This window comes from Gobius niger (assembly GCF_951799975.1).
Source record: "Gobius niger genome assembly, chromosome: 14".
Lineage (NCBI taxonomy): Eukaryota > Metazoa > Chordata > Actinopteri > Gobiiformes > Gobiidae > Gobius > Gobius niger.
In genome coordinates, this window is record NC_136865.1 from 9,869,364 (window position 1) to 9,895,149 (window position 25,786).

A 25,786-nucleotide genomic window follows, 5' to 3' on the forward strand; every position below is an offset into this window, starting at 1 on the left:
TTGATTTAAAGATAACACTGTGCTACGGGGAGCTAACTGGTTAAAACGATGATTGAAGATTGTGTTTCTGAATATTGTAACTTAGATGCTTCTATGCTGCTGTGTTAAAGCTGCACTAATTAATTTCCTCTCGTTTTCAAGCCGTGAAAGATGGAGGCAGCAGGGAAGCATCAACTTTCTTTTTTTTTAGTTATTTTTTTTATTTTTATTTTATGGGTTTGTGCGTTTTAAATAACAAAATCATATCAATAATAATAAATCCTAAATCCATCTACACACCCTATAAACATAACAGTCTTCCTCTGTAATGGGCTGCACCATACATCACAATAACAACAACAAAAACATATATATACATACGTACATACATACTTACACACCTATAAACATATTCACATATATACATGCACATATATATACACACACATATATATACATGCATCCACAACACATAAGCACATATATGTACATACACATACAAATACATACACACATATACTGTATATACCCATTTGCACGCACATGCACGCACACACGTATACACATATACACACATACAATACATATCCATTCAATTCGAGTTCATTTATGTTTAATAAGTTCATACCTATAAAGAGACTTAGTTTTAATTCTGATTTACTAGTTTAGCAGTTTGCTGGAAAAATAAATCGCCTGCAGTTTGCCGCAACACCTACATCACACATAATATAGCGCCTTAATTTAAGTTCTTAATTGTATTGTTTTAGGGTAGGAATCGTTTACTTTTAGTCAAGTGTCTCAATCAATTTATATATATAATATATATATATAATATTTTTGTTTGTCTTATTCTCCGTCTTATTCCACAGAAGTTTCAAATAAGCTCAGTTCAATTTATTCTACTTTGTGCTATGTCGTCCAGCCCTGCTTGTACAGACACACAGATATACCACTCAATTTTCCACACATATACTCAGAATTAAAGTACTGTAATCTCAAATAAATAATAAGAAGAAGGGGGGAGCATCACTTTCTAAGCCCACTAATAAACAGCTCATTTCAAAACTAAACAAGATATGTGCACATTCTCGGTCATAAAAGGCCTTATTTTTATATAAAAGCATAAAATGACAGAAAACTTTGCCAGTAATCTACAGCAAAAGTTTCAAATCAATGTCTCTAAATTCAAAAAGTAATAATAATGTTATTCTATGTTTAATGACTGTATGTTTAGTCCAAACCTAGAAAGGTGCTGCCTGCTTTGTGAGAACGCCTCATTGTGTCTACACCTCATTATTCAGAGACAGCCGAACTTGAGACTTGCACCATCATTTAGAGGAAGTGTGAGTAAACATGAAGCAGCAGTGAACAGCACTGTTTTCATTAATACGCTAAAAGAAATAGATGATTTCAGACACAACTTCATTTTCATATTATCATTTTTTTAGCCTTTTAACCTCTTAACCCCCACCATAAAAGTGGCATAAAAGGCATAAAAAAGTGGCAAAAATGCATCCTCTGTATTTGACCCGTCCTTCCATCAGTGCCTCTCAGCTTCCTCGACACATCTCCAGATCTTGAGCCAAGTCCTTGTTCAGATTAACCGAGTTGGAAGTTGTCAGCCTACACTGTACATGACTGTACATGCGCACACAAACAACAACTCCTCGATATTCAGAGAGTAGTGTCTTCCACTTTGTGTTTATTCCGTGACTCGCCTCGCCTGCATTGACCAAATCCCCAACTGGTAAACTCTTTTTAGCCACATATGTGTGCGCTGAAATGTTAATGACCGTAATTTATCATATTTATGAGCTCATGAAATTCAGATCTATTTCTCTGACTCCGATGGGAGAAAACATATCAGGCCCGGCTGCATGTTTAATCCCGAAATCCACAGTAACTTAGAAATAGAACTGCTAGAAATCACTGTGTGTTTACTCTGCTGCCGCCGCCGCTACTACTACTTCGTTTGGCATGTTTCGAAAGCATCGCAGGAAAGAGAAAGGCAAGTTTATTTGTATAACACAATATGTACACAGCAAATCAAACTGCTTTACAGGACAGGGATGTTTAAAGCAGGCTGCAATAAACGCCACCAAGACTAAAACCAGTAAAGAATAAATCATCTGCCGTTTACTAAATTGAAAAGAGTGCAGATAAACCGACTTTAAACTGTCATATGTACCGCTAAATATAACTTGTAGTCAAAGTTGAGGCCTGTCTCACGCATCCGGGTAGTCTGCTCGAGATTTTAGCTGCGTAAAACTAAAACCCGTGTTTACACTGCGTTCCAAATTATTATGCAAATTGGATTTTTGTGTCAAAAAGGTAAAAAAAAAAATAATAATAATGAAACTCATGGATGGCATCGTGTCTCGGGGCTCTATGAATCACTGACATTAATCTCAGAGACCTGGGATGATTAGTTTTCAGGTTAAGCCCAGTTAAGGGAAAATAGTTGAATGCCTTGGTCTAGGTATGAAAACCTTCAATATTTCATGAAAGATTAAGCATAATCATCGTTCTAAAGAGGGGTTGGTGGATGATTCAGAGCACACTCCGGTTTGTGCAGATAATGGCACAATATGGACGGTTTCTGCCAGACAAACACATCAGATTAAGAGAACAGATGCTACAAAGCAGCAGACAGGTATTTGAAGCTGTTAGGTGCCTGGAGTCTCCCGAACATCAAGGTGTAGGACCCTCCAGAGGCTGCAGTTGTGCATAAACCTTCTATCCGGCCTCCCCTAAACTGTTAAATGAAGCTGATGAACAGAAACAGCTGCAGTGGCTCAGAAATACATGAGGACTCATTTTCAAGCAGTCTTGTTCACTCATGAGTGCCGTGTAACCCTGGATGGTCAAATCAATGGAGTAGTGGATGGTTGGTGAATGGCCACCATGTCCCAACAAGGCTGTGACGTCATTAGAATGACCTGGGGACGTCGGCAATGTTAGAGAATTAACAATGGTGTCCGAAAGGATGGATGAAAAACGGGCAGGAGTCTGGATGTCTTATACAGGAGAAGTTTATTTACCCAGAGACATGAACTCGAGACATTGCGCTAGTCCTACCATTCAAGTCTGTCTATGCTTCCACAGAAGAGGGATACACACCTTCTGTTGAGCGTTATACTGATACGCAAGCAAAACATTCAGTGGCTGAGAGTATGCGACTGTACAGCATGACCCAGTATGATTTTAAATTTTATTCTCTAACAGGTAAAACTGAAATTACCCCAGGATGTCAGGTAATTTTTAAGGGCATTCGGGATCAGCAATGTCAGTAAATCACTCATTTTTACAGACTATTTTTGTCGGGAAATGACAGATGGATATTGAGCACTGAATGATGACAACAAGACTTTTATTCATTGGTGATGCGAGCGCCAACTCTCAGGTTTGTTTATGTGAACTTTGCTTCAGCGAGAAAGCCGATTTCTTACCGCTCGCGACATCAAGGGCTTGTCTCTGGGATTTTGCTCTGACCTGATGGAAAAAAAGTGTCCAAAATATGACAAAAAGTGGCGACAACGCAAGGAAAAATCTTAGCTCAGGTTTGTAGGTCTTGTAGGCCTGGAAACTGTAAGCTCTCCAGTCAAGTAGCTTTTCCATTTGGGTAAAGCTGAACTGGGGAAAATGTGCTATGCTGAAGGTTAACTGACTAAGAGGAACACTTGACTTTAAAAGCATCTGAATTTTTTCGAATTCATTAACCAGTGAGTTTGTCCTTGAGATGATGATGATGGATTGGAGATTTGAAAACAAGTGTTGTGATGCTGCTGGCGTTTCTTTTTGACACTGCTTTAAAAAAAACGTTGAGGACATCACTGCATCCACATCAACAGTCCTGAGAAAAAACGAATCATGAAAATATGAGAGCCACATGTGAGGATGTGTCACTGGGTGAACAACACTTGAAACGATGGCGTCGAGGTAATTTGACTCCTCGGCGTGATACGGACTGTCTAAAGATGTTTGTTCTGTAAATTAGTCATGCCGTTTGCCTCGGTTTTCCGACGCGCGCTGAGGTTGCGCTTGTCAGAAACGCGTGTACGGAACGGAGAGGGGGGAAGAGGGGGGACTTCGGTGGAAAAACAACACAAATGTCAAACACGGATTGAAAAGCTCTTACATTCTGGCCTGTGGGAGGGCACCGTTTCTCCTGATAGCCAGAGGAAAAAAATGTGGAGCTGCTTGATTATGTACCTGCAGGTTTTATTACGAGGACTGCCTAGAAAGGTCAGGAACGCATTTTGCGAGGGTAAAAATGGCACAGGGTGAACGCTCATGCACTGTTGTATGGAGATGGGCTTAATGTATGGAAGCCAGGTTTGGACATAATTTTGGAAAAAAGGTCAGATGATCAATTCACTTATTGAAACAGTCCCGATTTTGGCCGCTCTGGACTCCTGTAGGGACAGCACCAAAACTGAATACAGTATACTTTACAGTACGACACATCTGCACATTTTAAGTGTATTGTGCAAAACCACCTTTTTGTAGAGCCTTGCATTTGTTCCCTCATCAAAAACCTACCTGGAGTTGAATTTTGATCATTTAAGGTCAGCACACACTACACAAATTCCACTGTATTTGTGGTTGCAGTGCTCCACACTGTTTTACTGGATACTTTTCTACGTATTTGTGGGGTTTGGTGGATTTTTTTTGCCAGTCCATAAAGGTCCTGAAGAAAGCAGCATTTTAAAAGTAAAGAAGAAGCTAACTTTTTTTCAGCTAAACCCATTTGAGACCTACACATTTCTTTTTCTGAGACACTGAAGAGGCACTAAGAGCCCCCACACCTGCAGCACAGTGGAGGCGTCACAAGAGGAGCTACAGGAAACAAGGAAGAGACAAACGAAAATGAAGAAAATGGTGAAAGACTGTTGTGGAGCGGAGGGAGCTGTGCTGGAGGAAGAGAAGGTGGAGCTGACCAGTGCAGGACACCATGCTCTGAAACAGGGACAAACCCAGGAGGCGGTGCACCCTTTCAGGACTTACTTTACTTACTAACTATAGAACGTCAGGGGGTTCACACAACCAACTACTCGAGTCTGTCAAACAGCTGCTGTTTTATAACACAGCGTGTCTGTCATTTCTCCTCCGGCTTCAAAAACTGACCCCAAATCAGCAAAGATTGGCCTCTACTTGTGAGTGTGGGAAATACGTGCGAGTCCTGATTGGTCAACTGTGTGATCGCCTTCACAACAACGCAGTTCAAAGCTGCAGGCAGTTATGTCTGACTGCTGCTGACACAACGAGACACGACTCTATGCGACTGCCTCTGACTAGCCACGACTCGGGAAGACTCATTGCGATTTGAGCAAAATCGGGCATAAAAGCCCGGGAGGAGCTCGGAGTAGAGTCGCTGCTCCGATCACATCGAAATGAGCCAGCTGAGGTGGCTAGGGCATCTGTACCGGATGCCTCCTGATTGCTCCAGTCATGTGCTATTGGGACAAGGCTTCGTGGAAGGCCCAGAGCACGCTGGCGGGATTACATGTCTCCGAGCTGGCCTGGTGTCGACTTGGGGTCCCCCCAGAACAGCTGGAGGAGGTGTGTGTGGATCGGGAAGTCTGGGCATCTCTGCTGAGACTGCTGCCCCCGCGACCCGACCCCGGATAAAGCAGAAGAAAATGAATGGATGGATGGCATACACACGTTTGAGTCATATTTAAATCTTCCACAATGACTATTTAAAGTGCTGTAATGCCCGCTCCACAATGCTCCACCGCTTTCCGCAGAACTCCTCCCACAGAGCCCAACGTGACCAGGAAGTGCTCTCCTTACCTCCCGTCCACCTCCTGCTCTGTAGCACAGCTCACCACTCCCCCTGGTAGCAGCAAGACGCCAAAACAACACGCCGCATCGTTTCACAATATTAGCACTGATGTTTGACAGCAGCGATACATCCACGGAGCCGAAGAGACACCAGAGTTTGTTTTTTGATGGAGAGCGAGGAGAGGAGAGACTTTGCTGCGCATGTCGAATCCCAAACCAAGCCAAGAGAAACTTACAAGAAGCCGTTGTAGATCAAGCATTTTCTAACCAACAAAGGAAAAGATAGTTCTAAAGATGTGCTAATGAGAAATGATTGCCAAATACCTGTAAACGGCATAATACCCCCGCTTTAAAAGGTTTTCTTTCAGCTCTAATTCCCTTTCGTACCCCTGTTCATTTACACTGTAACGGAAACGTGTGTTTTCTTTCTTAACTTGGCGTTTTCGTTTAGCACCACTCGAGGCTTGTCTGGTTGTAGCTTGTCCGATTGGTTTAGCTCTAACGCAGCGCTCGACCACATTGAGGAGTAATTAGTATTTTTGTTCTGTGTCTGAGGTCCTTGGGGAAATGCGCTCAACGCAGACTGTGGCTATATGCACTCACATTTGTGTAGGTTATGCAAACACAGTATAGAAGCTTTTGTGAAGAGATTCTATTTCATAACAGCGCATAATTAGTATTTTCTCCGCGACAGTAATTCATCGATGGTGTGATAATTCAGATCCTCCACCGCTTTCTAAAAAAAAACACACAAAAAAAAACAATCCCCCGTCTCGGTCGAGGTGTTGCGAAGACACGGCAGACCAAATGGGTTTTCGCGGTGATGTCGTCGAAGCACAATCCCCCCAGAAGTAAAGGTGTTCAAAGAGGAGACGGGAAAATTATCAATAGGTTTAAAAAAAAAAAAAAAAAAGTGAAATTCAATCTCTCTCCCGCGCTTTCGTGGGCGAGCCGGCGGTTGCCGTGGAAACCGGGTGTGAAAGAGAGTGGGCCCCGCTGAATAGGCTGGACTGGACAATCCGAAACACATTCCGTCCGTTGCATCGGTGTCTGATGGGTTTTCGCGCGGCCACTGCAGTCTGACCTTGACCAAAAAGCTGGAACATCTTAGGAAGAGGGTGTCTCGCGTTATGCCAAAGTGTGCCGCTGATGACAATGTTCACTCACCAAATCCTGGAGTTGCAGATAAAAGACCTTATCTGCCGGATTCCTTGTCTGAAAGGAACAGGCCACCGTTTTTCCATACTGAGATATGATCTTACCCGAGCTTAGACGAGTTGATGCGTACCTGTCTGGTCTTTGTGCCCGTGGAAGAGCATGGTCGCTTCCAACTTCACCTCATTTGGAGACATAGGAATATACTGGGAGAGGCCAAATGCTGACAACATCTTTGGTCGTTTTGCGTGACTGAGCGCACACACAAAGACCAGACAGGTACGTATCAACTCGTCTAAGCCCAGGTAAGAACATATATCAGTATGTTAAAACAGTGGCCTGTTCCTTTAAGGACTCTAGAGAAGATGACCCTGCACAGTGAACCAGTTAGCCAAGTTTTTATCCCAATTGTGGCGATCCACAACCAGAGGCGTGATTGGACAGGAAAGTCCCCGGTTCAATTCTCAGATCTTGTAAGGTTTCTCCATGTAGTGTTTGGAATGCTTCTTCTTCGGTACGCATCAACTTGTCTAAGCTCAGGTAAGAACATATCTCAGTATGGAAAAACGGTGGCCAGTTCCCTAAAAGCAACCTCAACGCCCTACACTCTTCTAAACCCTTTAAAGAAATGAGCTTGGACCACAACTTATAAAAAGAGCGTCAGACACTCACGCTATGACTCATGAAGAAAGCTTCGCCTTTGAAATGATCGGTATTGCCGAAGGAGGCTCCAGCACATCGTGAGAGTCTCTTCAAGGTCATGCCTTCCGGGAGGAGACTGCGGAGTCTACGGGCCAGTTCCAGTCGACTGAGGAACAGTTTCGTCCACAGGGCCATCAGGAAGCTGAACTCCGACAATCAAGGATGAGAGAAACATCATTTCAAACCATTCACGTGGTTTGACAAATAAAAAATCTTGAGTCGAGCAGTTTCTCCGAGCTGCTTCGTGATTCCGTCGCATTAGCGCGGTAAACATGATGCAGGTAGAAAGACCGTACCGTCGTAGTAAAAGAAGACGTTGCCATTTTTTTTTTTTCATTTCCCTACTTGACAAGCGCATGCATTACTGCCGCTGCCACACTTTTGCTGAAGTCACTCTCCCCACCTCTGCTCTAGTGTTACGTGAGACTAAGCGGTGCCACGAAAGCGCTGCCGTTTTTGATTTTCGACTTCACAAAGAGCCGAGCGGAGACGGCAGACGCCTGAAGAGTCTGTCTCCCTCTCTCTCGCTCTCTCTCTCTCTTTCTTTTTTTTTTCAAAAACAATGTCGCCTTGTGATCCGAACAACAGTGGCTCACTCAAACTGAACGGAGAATCTACTGTACTGGATGTGTGACAGAAAGGAGCGGGAGTGGCGAGCGGGAAGCTGTCTGAAAATAATGAGTTTTTAAGGCTCGGTTTCGGCACTTTTTGTTGCCTTGTTGTTGTCCTTTGATCCGCACAAGTAGCGGAACATCAAAGTTTGCTACAGTAGCTTCCGACTGTATGCTTTCGGTATAGCCCCTCCCCCCCCTGAAAGAGGCTTGGGTTTACATCGGTTTGCATTAAGTATTAGAAAAGGGGTGGTAGTTGATCAGTGGTTAGAGCGTTTGTGATGGCAGAACAGAGGCTGAATAGTTACAGCACATCAAGAGGGTCCTGGGTTCTATTCCCGCTCTGTGCAAGGCCTTCCTTTGTGGTCTTTGCATGTTCTTCCCCCGTCTGTATGCGGAGGCGAAGCACCGAATTCTGGTCTCCTAGGGACAAACTATCTTTGTCAAAGAGTCAAAGAGCGCGGTGCAGAAGACGGGCTGGCGTTTTTAAAAGAGTTACTGTATCTGGGCTCTGAGATATCATTCATTGATGATGAACACATGCAGGGATGGCAGCAGACACAGCGACAGTTAGCGCTAACACAGTCAGAGTTTAGCATTATGGCACAAGTTTAAAAAGATCGTGAACTGACAGACATCTGAGTAACCTGTTCTGATGCACAGGTTTTTTCTCCATTTTTTTCGTTCATTAGGAATAATATGAGGTGTCCAAGGGTTGCAGGAAATAAAAGCTCTGCACTGTAAATTCTAAATGAAACATTAAAGGGACTATACGGAGTTTAAAAATGTTGAAACTTAAAAACGTATTTTCATCCCCCTACATATTCCAACAATGTCCTAATGTGTAGAATGAGCCCAGATCTATTCACCACAACTGCCTCTAAACTGCCCTAACCCTAACCCTAACTCACAACTGCCACAACTGCCACCACAACTGCACTCACTTTGGGTCTGCAGTTACGCATTAGACCTGAGGTGGCAGTAGTGAGCATAAAATGACCACCTTGCATCTAGTCTCTTTAAAGTTCTAAATGTCAAAAAACACAGACTCACATGAAAGTTGCAGTTTAGCAAATAAATATAAGTCTCAAAATGTTTACTTTGCTACATATCTAATTTATTCTGCAGTTGAGTGTGTGTTGCACACAAGATTAATGTGTTTCCCTTCTGTCTTTGAACACATCATAAGGGCAGTGTGTGGAGAAGGAGTGAGGGATGTGGGTGAGATGGGAAGTCAGTTGACTAGGAGGGCAGAGGTGGGTTCACTACTACACCTACTGACAGAAGAAGATCCCAGGAGTCCAGCTGAGGGCAGCTTTAACTATGAGGTCCTTTAGAAAAAGCAGGTTTATAACCGACGCCCGTCTGTATGGGAATCCTCCAGAATCCTCTATGAACTCTTGTTTCCCCCACCCCAAACTGTACAGTCAACTAAAACTTCAAGTTATGCTTCTGACCAAGGTCAGAAGATGGTTCCTGCGTGCTGCATTATGATTGCAAACTTGAACAAGTTGAACTGAGGCACTGGTCGAAGGATGGGTCAAATGGAACAGCAACATTTCCCTGCTGAGACAAAACCTACAAGTACAAATGCTTTTAGTAATGAGTTTGAACAAATGATTAGTTTTTCTCCTTTTCTAAGTTATACATTATAAAGGATCAATGACAGTTTCTTTAATCTTTCCTGATTAAACCCTGATATAGGACCTTTAAGGGGGGGGAATAAAGCGCTTTGACTCCCGTTTTACAGGGGGCTGCCCCTGGGCGCGCCTGCACTTTGAGCAGCGTGTGGATACATCCCAGCTGCCAGGTGCTTCACCCACGCTCACTTTCTAAACAAAAATAACACTTTTGTTTGAAAAGAAAGCCCTTTCATCTCAGCTCTCTCGGAAAACAAAAAAACACAACTGTGTACATTTCACTAGAGAGGTTACGCTTCAAATGAGTGCCTCTCCAAGTCTGCCCTTGTGCCGTGTTTTTCTTTACCAAGTAGGTGGCAAAAATTGTCCTCAAAATATTACGCAAGCAGGAATAAAATCAAATGTTTTCCATCAAGTAGTTACGTTTATTGTCACACCATTACAAACAAATGGTGTGAACATAGTGCTTTCAGTCAGTGAAAAGGTGTCCTTGGGTGAAACACTCCACATGATGGCTTCAATAAATATTCTTTTTGAATTTTATATAAGGAATTTGACTACACTTGAAACAAAGTTATTAAGTGTTTTTCCCACCGGCAGGAGATTTTGCCTTGAAATTGCAATTTTTCTTTTTTTTTTCTCTGTCTTTTAATTAAGTAAATCAATGGAAACAACTCATTGGGCTTTGAGTTAAGTTATCTAATGTCAGTGAGTATGTGAAGGACAAGTGGTTCTCCTGCGGAACAATATGTGATATGTGAATACAAGTGATGTGATGTTCATATCTGCAGCTCAGCTTGAATGTGACCATGATCATATAAACATAAAGGTAATGTAAAGAAGCCACTGCAGCTACACTCGAACTTGGGTTTCCTTAAAGCTGCATTACGCAACTTTTATACAAGGAAAAAAATAAAAAAAGTTTATTTTTGTGCGTTTTTGACCTCGTAGCCTTTACTTTCGACCACACCGGTTTCTACAACGCTCCAGGATCAATTGTTTTGTAGGTTTTCTGGTGAGAGCGTCCGTCAGCAGTGAAAACCTTCCAAACTATTGATCCTGGAGCGTCCTAGAGACCACTGTGATGGAAAGTAAAGGCGCCATGCTGACCACTCATACAGCCACTGGATCACTACAAGGTCAAATATGCACAAATGTAAACGTTTTTTTCACACAAAAAAGTCGCATAATGCACCTTTAAGGAAACTGAACTAAACATTTTGAGATTTGGTCTCATTTTTAAAATGAATGCAAACGTTGTGTCTGATTATGTTATGTGTATATGGATAAGTCCTTATTTTCTTTTCTTAACCCCGCCTTAACAAAGCATAGTTTCTCCAGTTCGGCTTTACCCAAATCTAAAAGCTTCTGGACCAGTGTCATGCCTCATTTGAAAGCTAACACTTACAAAACTGGCCGTAACCGCGTTTTTGTCACATTTTTTAAAGGGGCTAAATGCAAGTTGGCTATTTTATACTCACTGCTGCCACCTCAGGTCTTACGCGTAACTGCACCTTCTATTGGAGTGACCGTGCAGGATTTTAGAGGCAGTTGTTGTGAACAGGTCGGGGCTCATTCTACACATTAGGACATGGCTGGAACATGTGGGGGGAGGAAAATACTTAGTTTAAACTCCGTATAGTCGCTTTAAGCATTCTTGTCATGTTTTTGTCACTGTTTTGTTGTGTTTCTGTCACTTTTTCATGGTGTTGCTTTTCTGGAATGTTTATGTCGCTCTTTTTTTTTTTGCTTTTTTGTCACTTTTGATTTTCATCTTTGTTTTCATTGCTATTTTTATGCTATTTTCAAGAAGCTTTTAGATTTGGGTAATGCCAAACAGGAGAAAATATTATCGGTTCAGGTGGGGGTGAAGAGGTTAAGGTGTATTTGAACATGCCATGAGGATATTTTTCATAATCTTTCTATTCATTTTTTGCAGTTCAAGCTGTTTCTCGGCGGCCGGAGTGTATACAGATGGATCTGGGATTGCCTTCCCCTGGAATTTTAATGGAAAAATGTGTATAGTGCCACAATCCCATCACCAGTAAAAACATGGCAGCCCATACATTAATAAATTATATGGACAGATTTTATCCACTTCGTCCATGCAACTCCAATGCTCAGGTGTCAAAGTATTAAACTAATAAAGGGACACTTTTGAGCTTGCCCTGTTAACCCGACATTATTTGTAGATAAACAGCTATTAAAGTATATTTTTTAAGAATAATTTAATTGATTCCCACTGGCTTTTGGGGACCCTGTACTGGCTGCTGAATATTCATACTGTATGCACCTGCACTGCCTGCTGATGCCAGAAAAACACGGCTAAGCGTCTCCTTGCTCAGTACCTGTTTATTTGTGCCTCCGCAGATAAGGTGGCTCATTTTTCCCGGCTGGGCGACGTGGAGGTCAACGCAGGCCAGAACGCCTCATTCCAGTGCGTGGCCACGGGCAAGACGTCCGAATCCGAGCCCTTTCTCCTGGAGGTGAGATTGAGACATTGGTTGTTGTGGAGGTGTTTTTTTTTCTTTCTTTTTCACCATCTACGCAATGGCAATGTAACGCTGAAATGTGAAAGAGCAAAAGAATATAGCTGTATAATCACACTAAAATGAGAAGCACCAGAGCCTTCTATAGACTGTTAGAGACGCTAGAAATGTATCAAATTGTAGAAAAATGGCAAATATATTTTTTTTTAGATATGTTTTTGTTACTTTTTACAAAACCAAAAACTTTACATACATTTATATTTGGTAGCATTGCCTTTAAACTGTATATTTTGGGTCAAACATTTTGGATTTCCTTCCACAAGCTTCTCACAGTAGAATTCTGGTCCATTCCTCCAAAGAGAACTGGTGCAACTGAGCCACATTTGTAGCCACCTTGCGTTCACATGCCTTTTCAGCTCTGCCCATACATTTTCAACTGGATGGAGATCTGGACTTTGTGATGACCACTTCAAAACATTGACTTTGTTTTCCTTAAGCCACTTTGTAACCAGTATTGGCAGTCTGCTTTGAGAATTGTCCATTTGGAAGACCCATCTGCGCCCAGGCTTTGACTTCCTGGCTGATGTCTTGAGATGTTGCTCCAATGTTTCCACATAGAGTTCTTTCTTCATGATGTCATGTATTTTGTGAAGTGCACCAGTCCCTCCCGCTGCAAAACAACCCCACAGCATGAGTTCTCAGACTTGCAAGATTGCCCCTTTTTCCTCCAAATGTGACAATGGTCATTATGGACAAAAACATCTTTTTGGTCAGCCCACAGGATATCTAAAAAAAAGTCTTTGTAAAAGCTAACAAAAACATTTCTAAAAAAATATATCTGGCATTCTTCTGGCATTTAGCAATTATAAATTATTTTTAAAATTCTACTTGACCTAAAAAAAAAAAAAGAAGTCAATTCTGGTTTCATGTCAGACAGTGAGAAAAAATAGAAATATGTTTGCTAATGTTTAATGCTAATGTCTTTATCTTTTGCTGAGGGCCGCACATTTTAAGTGGAAAAATACATCCATTTCAAAGCTACAGGGTTATTAGCATGTTGCTCATTAAACATAAGATAAGATAATACTACTTGCAGAATTGTTCCTCTTTGAATTGCTAAGTCAAATTTCAATTTTGACTGAAATGTGATTGTGTGACCCTATAGTTTTGCCAAAAGGAACAAAAAAGCAACATTTGGCGCACATCCTTTGCATCATTTACCCCATATCACAAGTGTGCGCTAACAGAGACCGTGTGTTCTACCTTCTAGCAACACTGCATTTCGATTTTCATTTTCTGATATTTTCAAGGACTTTCCTATCTACCGTCAGAAGCAGCAGTGTCTGTCTGAGTGCCATGGCAGAAGTACTATCGAGACCTTTAAGAATCATGTGTACTCTTTTCATACGAAGCCTTAAGGGTATGCTAACCCGCAGCTAACCTCGTCACATCCCGCCGCCATTGCCTCCCTCTGCCAGCACTTGTGACACAGAAATGTGCCGCTTCGCACCAACAGCAGAGCGAAATCGAGTCCCAGCAAGTACTGGCTCGGAGAAAGCTGGAGGCTGACAAAATGAAGCAGGGGAGAATGCAGCCTCCGAGTTATGTTCAATATTAAAGTTATAGCCGCTGAAGGCTGTTGTGGTCCTTGCAAGGAACTATGCAGCATATGGTTGCTAGTTTAGACAAATGGAGAAAAGATGCTTATGTGAAAATGTAGCGAGGCCAGCCTTCTGAATCTCAGTTCCAATCGAGAACATGACAAGTCCCCTTCTAGCATTTTATATTAATATTGTTTCAGACGCTTAACTTTAGCTGGCTTGGCAAAAGATATCAGCTAAATCAATAAGGTTTTAGGCACAATAAATCAGGCTGAGTGAATTAGATATTAAAAAATCTCTCCTAAAAAATCTTGTTTTGCCCAAGACTGGAAGCTTCTAAAGTGGCTAACTCGATGCATGTGTGGAACAAAAACCTCATTTTGAGAAAACCAGCCCTTAAGTTTTGTAGCAAGTGCACATGAGCGACACATTTCTCCGCTCTTCTGTACTGGATGTCTCACAGAAGGAAAAATACTATATTTGGGTTACAGCTTACATAATAAAATAAGCATTGTACGGGGTAAGTTTTGTCATTTTTATACTTTGACATGAAAACTCATATGTTTAGGGAGGAAACTAGCTAGAAAGCTGCACTTCGACCACTGCGTGACTGACTTTCACCTGCAGCGTCTCACCTTAAACTTAAGATATAAAAATAGTATTCTGACACTTCTACCAGACAGGTGTACGCACATTGAATAATAATGATCCGACGTATAAGACGGATGATATCTACTATAATGGATATCCTAAAACAGAAAGAGTGTTGGACCCAGGCCTGTACCCTGTGGTGTCCCTGACATTTGACAGATGGACTCACAGACAAACGGGGCTGTGATAAACTCTGCATCCAGCTGCTAACAAGGACAAACTCGCTCACAGGTAACGCACTTCCATTAGTCAAAACCGACGTGGCATTCTCAAACTCTGAGCACATCCTCGCCTTCGTAAGTGATGAGGATGCACCAGGGTTACGCACAGTCATTTAAAAAATATAAGACCTAGAATGTTTTGGATCATATTTGGCAGCACAGGAATGTACAATAAGTTCAGGGACACAGCGGCGATAGAACATCAAGCACTAGATTTAGAGTTATGGAGACTGATCACTAATTGTTTGGATAAAAAGATGTTTCCACAGTTCTCACAATATCTGATCTATCACCACATCTTTTTTTGTAGGCATTTATCGGCTTTGCAACCAACTTATACTTCCTAAATCTTTACGCTCATAATTAATTCCATGCTATTAAAATATTCAATGGCGTGTTCCTTAAAAAAGGCCGGGAAATGTCTAAAATACCTTACGTAGCTTCAAGCAGTACTCAGTATTTCATCCAGTTTAATCCATGCACTGAAAGTAAAAATTTATTTATGCTCACTTTTCTTCCTCCGGCCCAGTGATTAACGCTACTTTCATATGAAATAGTCATTCTCTCAGGCAGCGGCATAATATTAGCAATAATGTCTCGTTGAATATAGGCATATAATAAGGAACTGCGTGTTAATGGTTATAAGGCACTGCTGCCAAGAAATTAGTCATTTAAGAGACGCTGGGAAGAAAATGAATTGTGCGCTATTACTTTAGCAGCCTTCAGATTTGGGTGGTATTTTTGCTGACTGAGATCCCTGAAGCGGAGCTGGATGTAGAGTTGAAATGGTAATAATTTCATTTTAGTGAGAAGTTAAATAATGTTGCAACAACAATAAGCATCACCTTGGGGCTTAATTTTCTTTCATTTTTATGTCAATTTTAGGGGAATTAAGGAAACGGGATCTGGCAAATTTCGCGATTTAATAGTTTGTAATGTGTTTATGCCCAGTAAATACTTGGGGCTGTTCATCCGTCAGAGTAAGAACTGACTTTTCTACATTTCGCCATTATCGCGCACTCGCCACATTCTTAATGATAAAATGTTTTGCCCAAGGATTTATTTTTTATTTATTTATTTATTTATTTGATAGGGACAATGCAAATTGATGAACAGTTGCACATGAGCACTGTAAATATGCCAGATTATAGCGGGGATGCTAGTTTCCATCTGTAGTCCCTAGGCAGGCAGCACATACACAATTTACAATTTACAATTAACATATACAATAAATGCAGTAACAACTAAAAGTGTTCACAGGCCTGGTTTTCCTTTAGCCACAGTTTAAAACGTGCTTTAAAAGTGGCCAGAGTTGGAGTCTCTCTGACTGATGAAGGGAGACTATTCCAGTACTTGGTGCCTTTTATAGAGAGCACAGTCTGTCCAAAGGAGGTTCTCCTGTGTGGAACCTCACAGTCTCCTCGAGCTGATGCCCTGGTGCCCATCCCACTAACATGCAACACAATGTTATGAACTGGTCATGCCGTTCTTCCGTACAACCTTGTCCTAAATAAGTTTGATTTTCTTTTGGTTTCGAACTACATCGCAGAACGTCCAAGGTTATGTTGCAACATCCCAAGAGCAAACCGGCTGTAAGACCCCACACACATGCAAACATGCCAGCGATACAAATCTTGCTCCTAGTGCTTCACGAGACACAGAGAGAGCTATTTTTGCAGTGGGTTATCGACACAAAGCACCCCATTTGGCCAGTGATGTCCCGCTTCTAGCAAAGTTAAAAGTCTGTGCTTAAAGTAAAGAGATGAAGAAAAGTAAATGTGTAACTTTTAATGCATGTGTTTAAGTTCAGTAACTAATCACCTCTGTATTCTAAGGACTTCTTGGGTACTGAACCCCCAAAGTCATTTCCTCCTTGCAACAAACTGCAAATAGTTTTATTTTTTTTCCTTCTTTCTTTTTTTTTTTTTTAAATAAGTGTTAATATTAGTCTTCAAAAATCCCTCCCCAAATGGCTCGTCTCTCGCTCTGGCCTTGAAGCCCGCGACATCTAAGTGCTTTTGAAATGATGGCGTTGGGGAGAAGCCGCTTTTGCAAATGAGATGGCAGTATCCATCCCCTGTGCTCCCCCCCCCTCCGCCTCTTGCTCGCCCTCCACTCTGCACTCGTCGCTGAATGGAAGCCTTTGAAGAACGCCGGCATGGGGAAAAAAGCCATTTTGTCAGTTTCATAGTTTGTTGACCGAGCTACACATGCAGCAATGGCAGGCCGCGGGGAGATGCAACCCATGGGTTTGATTCCGAGGAGGGAAGAGTTTGCTTGTTCTCCCGAGGGTTCCAGGTTCACTGGTTTCATTCATAACAGGACTGAAAGACATTCGGAATCTCAGAGTGACTGTTATAACTAGGGATGCACCAATACCACTTTTTCTAAAACCGATACGAGTACGAGTACTTGGATTTAAGTACTTGCCGATACCGATACCCGATACTGGTATCGGTATTGGTGCATCCCTAGTTATAACATAGATGAATGGATGATCAGTGGGTGCAAAAGGTTTCAACATAACATAAAAGAAAAAGGGCCACCTGTTTGGCAAGTATTACGGTTTTACTTTCAGTTCTAGTTTGCCCTTTCTTCCTTACAAAACTCTTCCAAAACTAACTTGGACTCCCATCTAACATTTGAAAGTCATGTCAAAAAGATCACAAGAACAGCCAAATCAAACCTGTACAGTTTCAGAATCATACGGGGCTGTTTACCATTTCATGCAGCAAGTGTGTTTATGCATGCGATGATTTTCTCTCATCTCAGTTACTGCATAACCTCCTGGTCACAGGCAACAGCCACAACAATCAGGCCTTTAAGACTGATTTACAATAGAGCATTAAACATTTTAGACAAAACATCTGTCAGGACGCACCATTGTGGAGTATTGCAGAGGTTAAACTTTCTTAACTTTGAAAATTTTATTAAATTCTGTAACTTAAAATTAATGTACAAATGTCTGCACAGCCAAGCCCCTGATGTTCTGAGACGGCTCATAGTTCCACTTCGATCAGTGGGCTCCATCACACGAGGAGCTGCTAATGGAAATGTGAAAGTACCCGTTAGGAAAAAGACCTTTGGACAGTCAGCTTTTACCGTCCAGGGTGCTAAACTCTGGAACTCTTTGCCTCCTGAACTGAAACAGGACTTAGACCTGGGGGCTTTTAAAAATGAACTAAAACATATTTTAAAAAGAGATCAAGTCTGCAATCATTTTTAGTCTGCACTCAATGCACTTCCTTTGTGTAATGTCAGAAGTATTTAATTAATGTTACTGTTAATGTATTTTTTGTACTTTCTGTGTGAATTTGAAAAGCCCTTCTAGGGACGGACATTGCAAATTAGCCTTGGCTATAAATGTTGTAGTGTGGTACATGTTTATTGTTCACACATGTCCCTATCAAATAAATAAATAAATAAATAAGACATTTCCGGAATGTCTTGGATGCAATGCTCCTTGCAGGTCTATCTTCAGTGATGTGTAGGTCAGGAGACTGGGAAGGCCATGACAAAAACTGCACCTCTTAAAGCAGTACTAAGTAACTCATGCCCCTAGAGGCCATAAGCGCCACTGCAGATGTCGTAGCATGTTACGGTTTTTTACTCAGTAATTGTCTGAGAGAGTAAATACTACGCTGACAGAAATGACAAAGGGAGAGAGGGATATTGTACATCCAATTACACAAGAAGATCATTCTTTTCACTCAGACTTGGCCTTAAATACTGTTTAAGTAGTGCTAGCCCGCAGTTAGCTTTGCCCGTTTCCCTGTTAGCTTCTTCTTCATGATTCCATTAGTGTGTATTGGGGTCTCCGACCCTGTGCAGGAAAGCTGCAATAGTGGTTTTCACAATCCTCCTATTAAGACTATGAAAAGGAATTATCAAGGTAAAAAAGTTACTTAGTACTGCTTTAATGTGATCCATTGTGGATTTTGAGGCACATTGAAGATTCATTTCATTTTTTTTTAATGTTGTGGCAATATCTCATATGTAACCTCATGCCTTTTCAAGATCATTTCATCTTCCCCTTGCTTCATTGTTCACATTGACAGAAAGTTTCATCCAATATCGCACCCCGCTGTATAGACAGATATCGATAGAAAGGACCACAGAAAGAGTTGCTCCTCCTACGAGTTATCAAACTTGAACCATACACATGACTTGTTCGCTCATGAGAAGTCGACAAAATCCAAGTTTGGAAAAATTCATCGACAGTCGCGTCCGTTGCATTAATCAGAACCCAAAAAACAAAACAAAAGTAAGGCCTTTAAAGCTGCAGCATGGTTGATTAAATGACACTGAAGATGCATTTACAGAAAGTGAGAAGATGTGGAGGCGGAAGGTGTGAGACGCATTATTAAAAAATGTTATCTCAACTTCCTCAGGCAAAGACAGCGACGGTGCACACGAAATGGAGTAACCATAGTTCGGCGCATACAATAGGCTCACATCACTGAATTGTCACTTTTTTTCTGACTATGGCCTTTTTACATTTCATAGAACATGCACGGTATCACTGTTGAGTTAAAGCTTGAGTGACAAGAAGTTGAACAGAGGGTTTGGAAATAACTCGATAAACAAGTACTGACTTTGACTGGTGTGTCAGGATCACCCCCACAGAGCAGTACGAGAGGAACCGCGGGGAGTCGAGGAAAAAAAACTAAAAAGTGTGTAACAGATTTTGGCATTTGGCTGGAAGTCAAAAATCTGCCACAGCCGCTCGGAACATGGAAAATAAATGTGAACGTAGTGTTGGATGGACACTGCTTTGCTTGGTGAGAATTGGTCGCAAGTGAGAGCTGTTGTCTTGTTTCCAGCAATCCTGTTATAGATTTCCTTGTCATAACTTGTTTGTGTGTACATATAGTGCCTCTCGAAAGTACTAATACACCTTGAACTTTTGCACATTTTGTCATGTTTACAACGACAAACATTTTATTTTGAACTGTGAAGTGAAAGCAAAATGATACATGATTCTGTTATTAGAAAAGTGAAAAGTGGGGCGTGCATAAGTATTCATACAGCATGTTTCTGAGTGCATTAAATTGCCTTTATAACATTCCTAATGACTGCAGAATGTTCACACCTTGCCCTAACCGTTAAATAGAGGCCACTTGTGTGCAATCTACTCTCAGTATAATTACAGCTGTTCTGTGAGGGCCTCAGAGCTATGGTCGGAGTGTATCGGTCACTAAACAGCATCATGAAGGTCAAGGAGCACCAGCGAGGTCAGGGATAAAGCTGTGGAGAAGTTTAAAGCAGCGTTAAGTTATACAAAGATTTCCCAAGTTTGAACATCTCACGGAGCACTGTTAAATCCATCATTCAGAAATGGAAAAAGTATAGAACCACTGCAAACTTACCAAGACACGGCCGTCCACCTAAACTAATAGACCGAACAAGGAGAGCACTGGTGAGAAATACAACCAAGTGCCCCAAGATAACTCTGGAGGAACTGTGAAGTACTGCCACTGAGCTGGGGGAATCTGGACATGGGACAACTATAAGTCGTACTCTACACAAATATGGCCTTCATGAACGAGTGGAAGAAGAAAGCCCTTATTGAAAGGAGGCCATAATAAATCCCGTTTGAAGTTTGAAGTCATATGGAGGACACAGCTCCATGTGGAAGAAGGAGCTTTGATCAGATGAGACAAAAATTGAACTTTTTGGACTAAATGCAAAACGTTATGTATGGAGCAAACCTAACACTGCTCATCGTCCTGAGTGCACCATCCCCAGTGTCAAATATGGAGGGGGAGCATCATGCTTTGGGGCTGCTTTTCCTCAGCGGGGACTGGGGAGATTGTAAGAATCGTTGGGAAGATGGATGGAGCCAAATAATAGACTTTCAGAGCCTTGCATGGCCAGGCCCCCTCCTACATCAGAGACTTGTTGTGTCCGTATACCCCCTCTCGGAGGCTGAGGTCTCAGGATCAGAACCTCCTCATGGTCCCTCGTACTCGTTTTAAGACCAGAGGAGATCGCTCCTTCCAGGTGGTCGCGCCGACGCTCTGGAACGATCTTCCGCTTTCCTTGCGGTTACTTGATAGTGTCGATGTTTTTAAGAGTAACCTGAAAACCTACTTGTTTCAGAAAGCATTTTAAATTCCAGTGGAATAGGGGTTGTTTTATGACCACGTTTTCTGTGACTGTCAATGTAAATGTACTTTGTATTTATATTTTGTATTTTTGTGAAGCACTTTGTGACTTTGTGTCTGTGAAAAGTGCTATATAAATAAACATTACTTACTTACTTACTTACTTACAAATACAGGGACATTTTGGAGGAGAAACATTTTTTTTGGCCCACTCAAAGTCCTGACCTAAATCCTATTGGAAAGACCTGAAAACTGCTGTTCACAAACGCTCTCCTTCTAATTTGAGTTGTTTTGTAAAGAGGAATGGGCTAAAATGTCAGTCTCTAGATCAGATGCAAATCTTGTAGAGTCAGACCCCAAAAGACTTGCTGCTGTTATTACTTGTGCATGCCCCACTTTTCGTTTTTTCTTTTTTCGTTTTTTTTTTTTATAACAGAGTCATGTATCATTTTGCTTTCACTTCACAGTTGTCCGTTACTTGTGTGTGAACTTTCAGTAAAAAAACAAAATCTTTATGTTTATGGTTGTAAACATGACAAAATGTGCAAAAGTTCAAGGTGTATTAGTACTTTCGAGAGACACTGTCCCAGGTGTCCCAACAGTGTAAAACAGTGCAATTTTCATATCTGTACAATTGTTGCCCCCATTTCTCCTTGATCTTCTCAAAGAATGCCAACATTGTGCTTGATCTCAATCTCTCCTAAGACCTCCTATTCCCCAAATCTGTATCTTTCTTCCCCGGTGTCGTCGTTGTTGCTTTGCAGATCTGTCCCGTCACCTCTCCTCCCGTCCAAAATCTGAATACTTAAAGAAGCCTTAATTGCAACATGATGTGTGGCCCGGTGCCGGCAGGTTTTGAAATGAGGTATAATGGTTTTTGGCCACGAATGAAAGCATTTATTTTGTTTAAATGCCAGCAGGTGGGTGCTTTTACACGACAAAATAGCATTCACTACTACTATTAAGGCTACTCTTCAAGCTTGGTTTTACATGATTTTGTTCACCCATCTGCACACCGCTAGAGGCAAGCTACTTCAACATTTAGCCTGGGGTACAGGGAACTATATGATCTGCTAATGCGCCTTTTGTCCAACACCAGTCACATTAATGTTATATCGGTAACAACTTCATTCTCTAAATTACCTTCATTGATTAGCCAAATGAAAACCCTATTGCTTGTAGTTTTATTTTTAAACCAGGCCAACAATCAACTTTTAATTAAGGCCTGGGCAAAGGTAAATAGAAACATGTCGTTGAACATTACTGGTATAATAATGAATGTATGAATCCAGGTTTTTAATACATTCAAAAACAGCCAAAAAAAGGAGCAGATATTTGCTTGAAACGCCTACAGAGGGATGCTTTTCAGATGACGGATGTTCCTAATCAAAACTGTAAAAACTCGCTTCGCAGCAAGAGTTGAACACAAAAAAATTACATAGACACCGAAAAGCCTGGGAGCTATTACAACAGATAAGAAAACTTCCATTGATGTCAAAGTTAAACTTAAAATGAGCTATAATCCGTAGCTCCAGGCTGTAGCACCGCACCACTGTACATCATATCGTTTTTTTTTTTATTTACTTTTTTTCTCCCTCCCAAGCTGCTAAACTAATTCATACATGCGGACGTCAAAGCCACTTACTCCTGAAAAGTGCGAACCGGCGACAGCTTACATCATAATCTGCTTATTCGGTGATGAAGCAGCGTATATTGCATCCCTGCACCTGGAAAAGCTCTCTCTTCCAAGTGCCTGCTTTTGAGATTTGCCTTTTGGACGCCCTGTGCCACTTGCCGCCTGGAGCGGTAACACATTAGCGTAGCGTGACATGAGGACATGTCGACTCCAGTCCCACTGCACCAAACAACATGAGGCCTGTGTCAACCGTGCTCCTGCTGATAAAGTTGTTGTACTAAAGTTGTTGGCTGAATTGTAAGATTGCAGCTGGACAACTATGTGGGCGGACAGTGGTGCTCCAGACGTTTCAGAAACAAAAGCATTCAGTAAAGTTTGTTTCAAAAAAATTGCAATGACCCATGTACCTGTCTGTCCCGTTTTCTAACCAGGGGATGGAGCTTGTTGGTTTTAGATTGTTATCTATTATCCAAACTGATTCCTAGAGACCTGATTTTGTTTACAATAATACATACAGCGATCGAGTCAGGTATTTGGTCTTCTTTTTGAGAGACCACAGTGTGATCTCTTTTTGTTTTCACAACAAATATTTACAAATTCAATATGATGTTAAAGGTTAAAGGCGCTATTGAGTGATATTCTTATTTTAGTTTAGTTTATTTGAGCTGTTCATATTCATGTTAATTACATAACTCATATCATTACACAGTAATGGAGGCTCAAAAAGAGTAGGCTTAAACAACAAAGCGTATGTGCGCCTACCCCTATGTTCAATACTCTCTGTACTTGTGTATTTCACATTGTATTCCCATTGGGAACTCAACTAATACCAACTGCATCCAACAATTTAAATTACATTAATAAGGTTATCATAAAATATGCACACACAAAAAGGACATCATTTTCATACCCTGGCACACACAATCATACAATCAATAATATAAACTACAATTTGCAGCATTTGACATGGTAAGAGCTTGGAGCATTCCACAGATTACTGTGGAATGTAAAAGATTACTGAACAGTATTTGAGTTATACATATATTGTACAATTAAGAAGTGTATTAAGAAGTTCTTCCATAAGGCATTATGTCGTGAAGGCTAACATTAACGCAGCACTGCATACTACTATACCGCAATAAGTAGAAATCCGAAAACGTTTTATTGATCAAGTATAACAATATCAAAAGTCAGTAAGTGGTAATTTAGTATTTAGTAAGTTTTTACCTGATGTTAGCAAATACCAATCATAATTGACATAACTGGCATTACCAATCTCCATCAATATCAAATTACTGACCACAACACAGCATGTTGGGATGCAAGTATGTACTATGCTATGTAATAACATTACATTCTCATGATATTTGTAGTGTATCTACGATGATTACTTTTTAATTTCAAGCCACACCGTGCAACATTTCACCCAATGAATAGAGAAAAAACATGTATGTTTCCTGAAGATTTTGACTAAAGGCTGCCAAATATAAGATTGAAATAGGTAAAGTCCTCATACAAATCCGTTATTTGATTCCCCACTGCAATAATAGCATTTGTTGTGTCGAGCCGCTCATTAGGAAAATGTTTTGTTTTCCTGGCAACAGTAGAATCCAAAATGTTTTTTGTGTGTTGCATGAACTTATACTGCTAACTAAAAACACACATATGTTTCTCTCTTTATCCACCCCAGCGGAGAAATGGCATTGTTCTGGGTTCCCCTCTCCTCTCGCGGCTCAGTCACAAGAGGCTGATGGCCACGTTCCAGGTGGAGGCGGAGCGTGGCGAGCAGGACCTGTACCGGTGTGTCACACTGTCCCAGAGAGGAGCAGCCGTGTCCAACTTCGGAGAACTCATCGTGCGAGGTACAATACACTGTATATATGAATGCTTCTTAAATGAGGAAACATGCCAAAGAAGTGAGGGGCAAATGTGGAGCCTTGAGGGACCCCACAAACCTTAAAGGACCCCACAAACCTTAAAGGAGACATGTTATGCTTTTTCCGGGATTTTTTTAATCATCCATTGCACACATACATACATTAGTTAGCACTTTAAACATTACAAGAGGCAATATTGACCGAAAACACAAGAAAACAGAAAACAGTCATTTATTTCCAGTCCAAAGTCCGCAGAATTGATTCTGACCTGCCCTTCAGCAAACGTTAACCAAGACAAAACTATTGCACAACTACTGACATGAGGGAGAGTTTAGTAGCGATCATGTTTTTTATGAAAGCGTATATAACGTATTTATATTATGAGAAGTATTTATCGGAGCGTCTAGCCTTTCAACAAACATTACATTACCCAGATGTGAGCATTTCATCACTGTTACTCTGAAGGACCGCTCAGCATAAGCAAGAAAGAAATCTCAATATTTCATTTCAGTGAACAGTTCACTATGTTTTGTCAGCATTGTTTGCAAGAATTGTGGTAATACTGTAATACAGGGAGCAGGCATAGTTCCCTGGGGTGATACTAAACAGATCATCAAAGCCACGTCAGGAAACTGCCTCCTGTGTTACATTTTGTAGCTGAAAAAAAAAACAGCGATCGTGCATTTCAGCAACTCCAATCGTCTAATACCACATCTTGAATTGAAATAAAACACCTTCCTGTACAAATACATGTTGAAAATGACAAAACTTAGACCTTATTTTTTCCCTGTGAAAGAGTTGGAAAAAATCCTTTATGCAATCTCATACTGAAGATACAAAACAAAACCTTTCAGTGTCAATCATCAAAGACATCACCGACTTCACTTTGTTTATTATTAGCCGCTCCGGGTTGAGATCAAGTCAGCCGTGTTACTGTTGCGTTTGTTCAAAGCAAAAGATGAAGCATTCTGAACAGAGCTGTATTGTAACATTTGCACTAAAACGGAGATGACAGGACAACTTGAAAGGCTTTGGGTAGACCAGACACTGCTATTGAGTCAGCAAGATGCAAAAAAAGTTCACTGTTTGTTTATGCTCATCAAAGAGCCCCTTTAGCAGATGCACGCTCCGCTTGATTCTTTAGAGAAACAAAAGGCTGGCGAAGCAGCAGTGGTTAGGTTGATTTAAGGACGTTAAGCGGGTCTTTATGTCAGTGAGATGCGCGCTAAATAGAATGGAATAAAATCTTAACCTGCCGTGAAATAGCGCTATAACTATATACTTATAAAGGAGAGTGGAGTCCTTTGGGATCTTTTCCGATGCTGATACA

The 25,786-nt window shown here is 41.2% G+C and overlaps 2 protein-coding genes across 6 annotated transcripts in view; one reads left to right on the forward strand and one right to left on the reverse strand.

Annotated features, from left to right (window-relative positions):
• LOC306974083 (receptor-type tyrosine-protein phosphatase U-like) overlaps positions 1-25,786 on the forward strand; it is a 371,134-nt gene that overhangs the window by 207,816 nt on the left and 137,532 nt on the right. For all 5 annotated transcript variants that reach the window (XM_079571206.1, XM_079571209.1, XM_079571207.1 and 2 more), the window contains exons 5-6: positions 12,245-12,360; positions 24,270-24,441. In XM_079571206.1, the coding sequence (XP_079427332.1) occupies positions 12,245-12,360; positions 24,270-24,441 (288 nt within the window). The remainder of the gene's footprint in view (positions 1-12,244; positions 12,361-24,269; positions 24,442-25,786) is intronic.
• LOC306974165 (C-reactive protein-like) overlaps positions 1-25,786 on the reverse strand; it is a 431,917-nt gene that overhangs the window by 139,404 nt on the left and 266,727 nt on the right. The gene's annotated exons all lie outside the window — the stretch shown is intronic.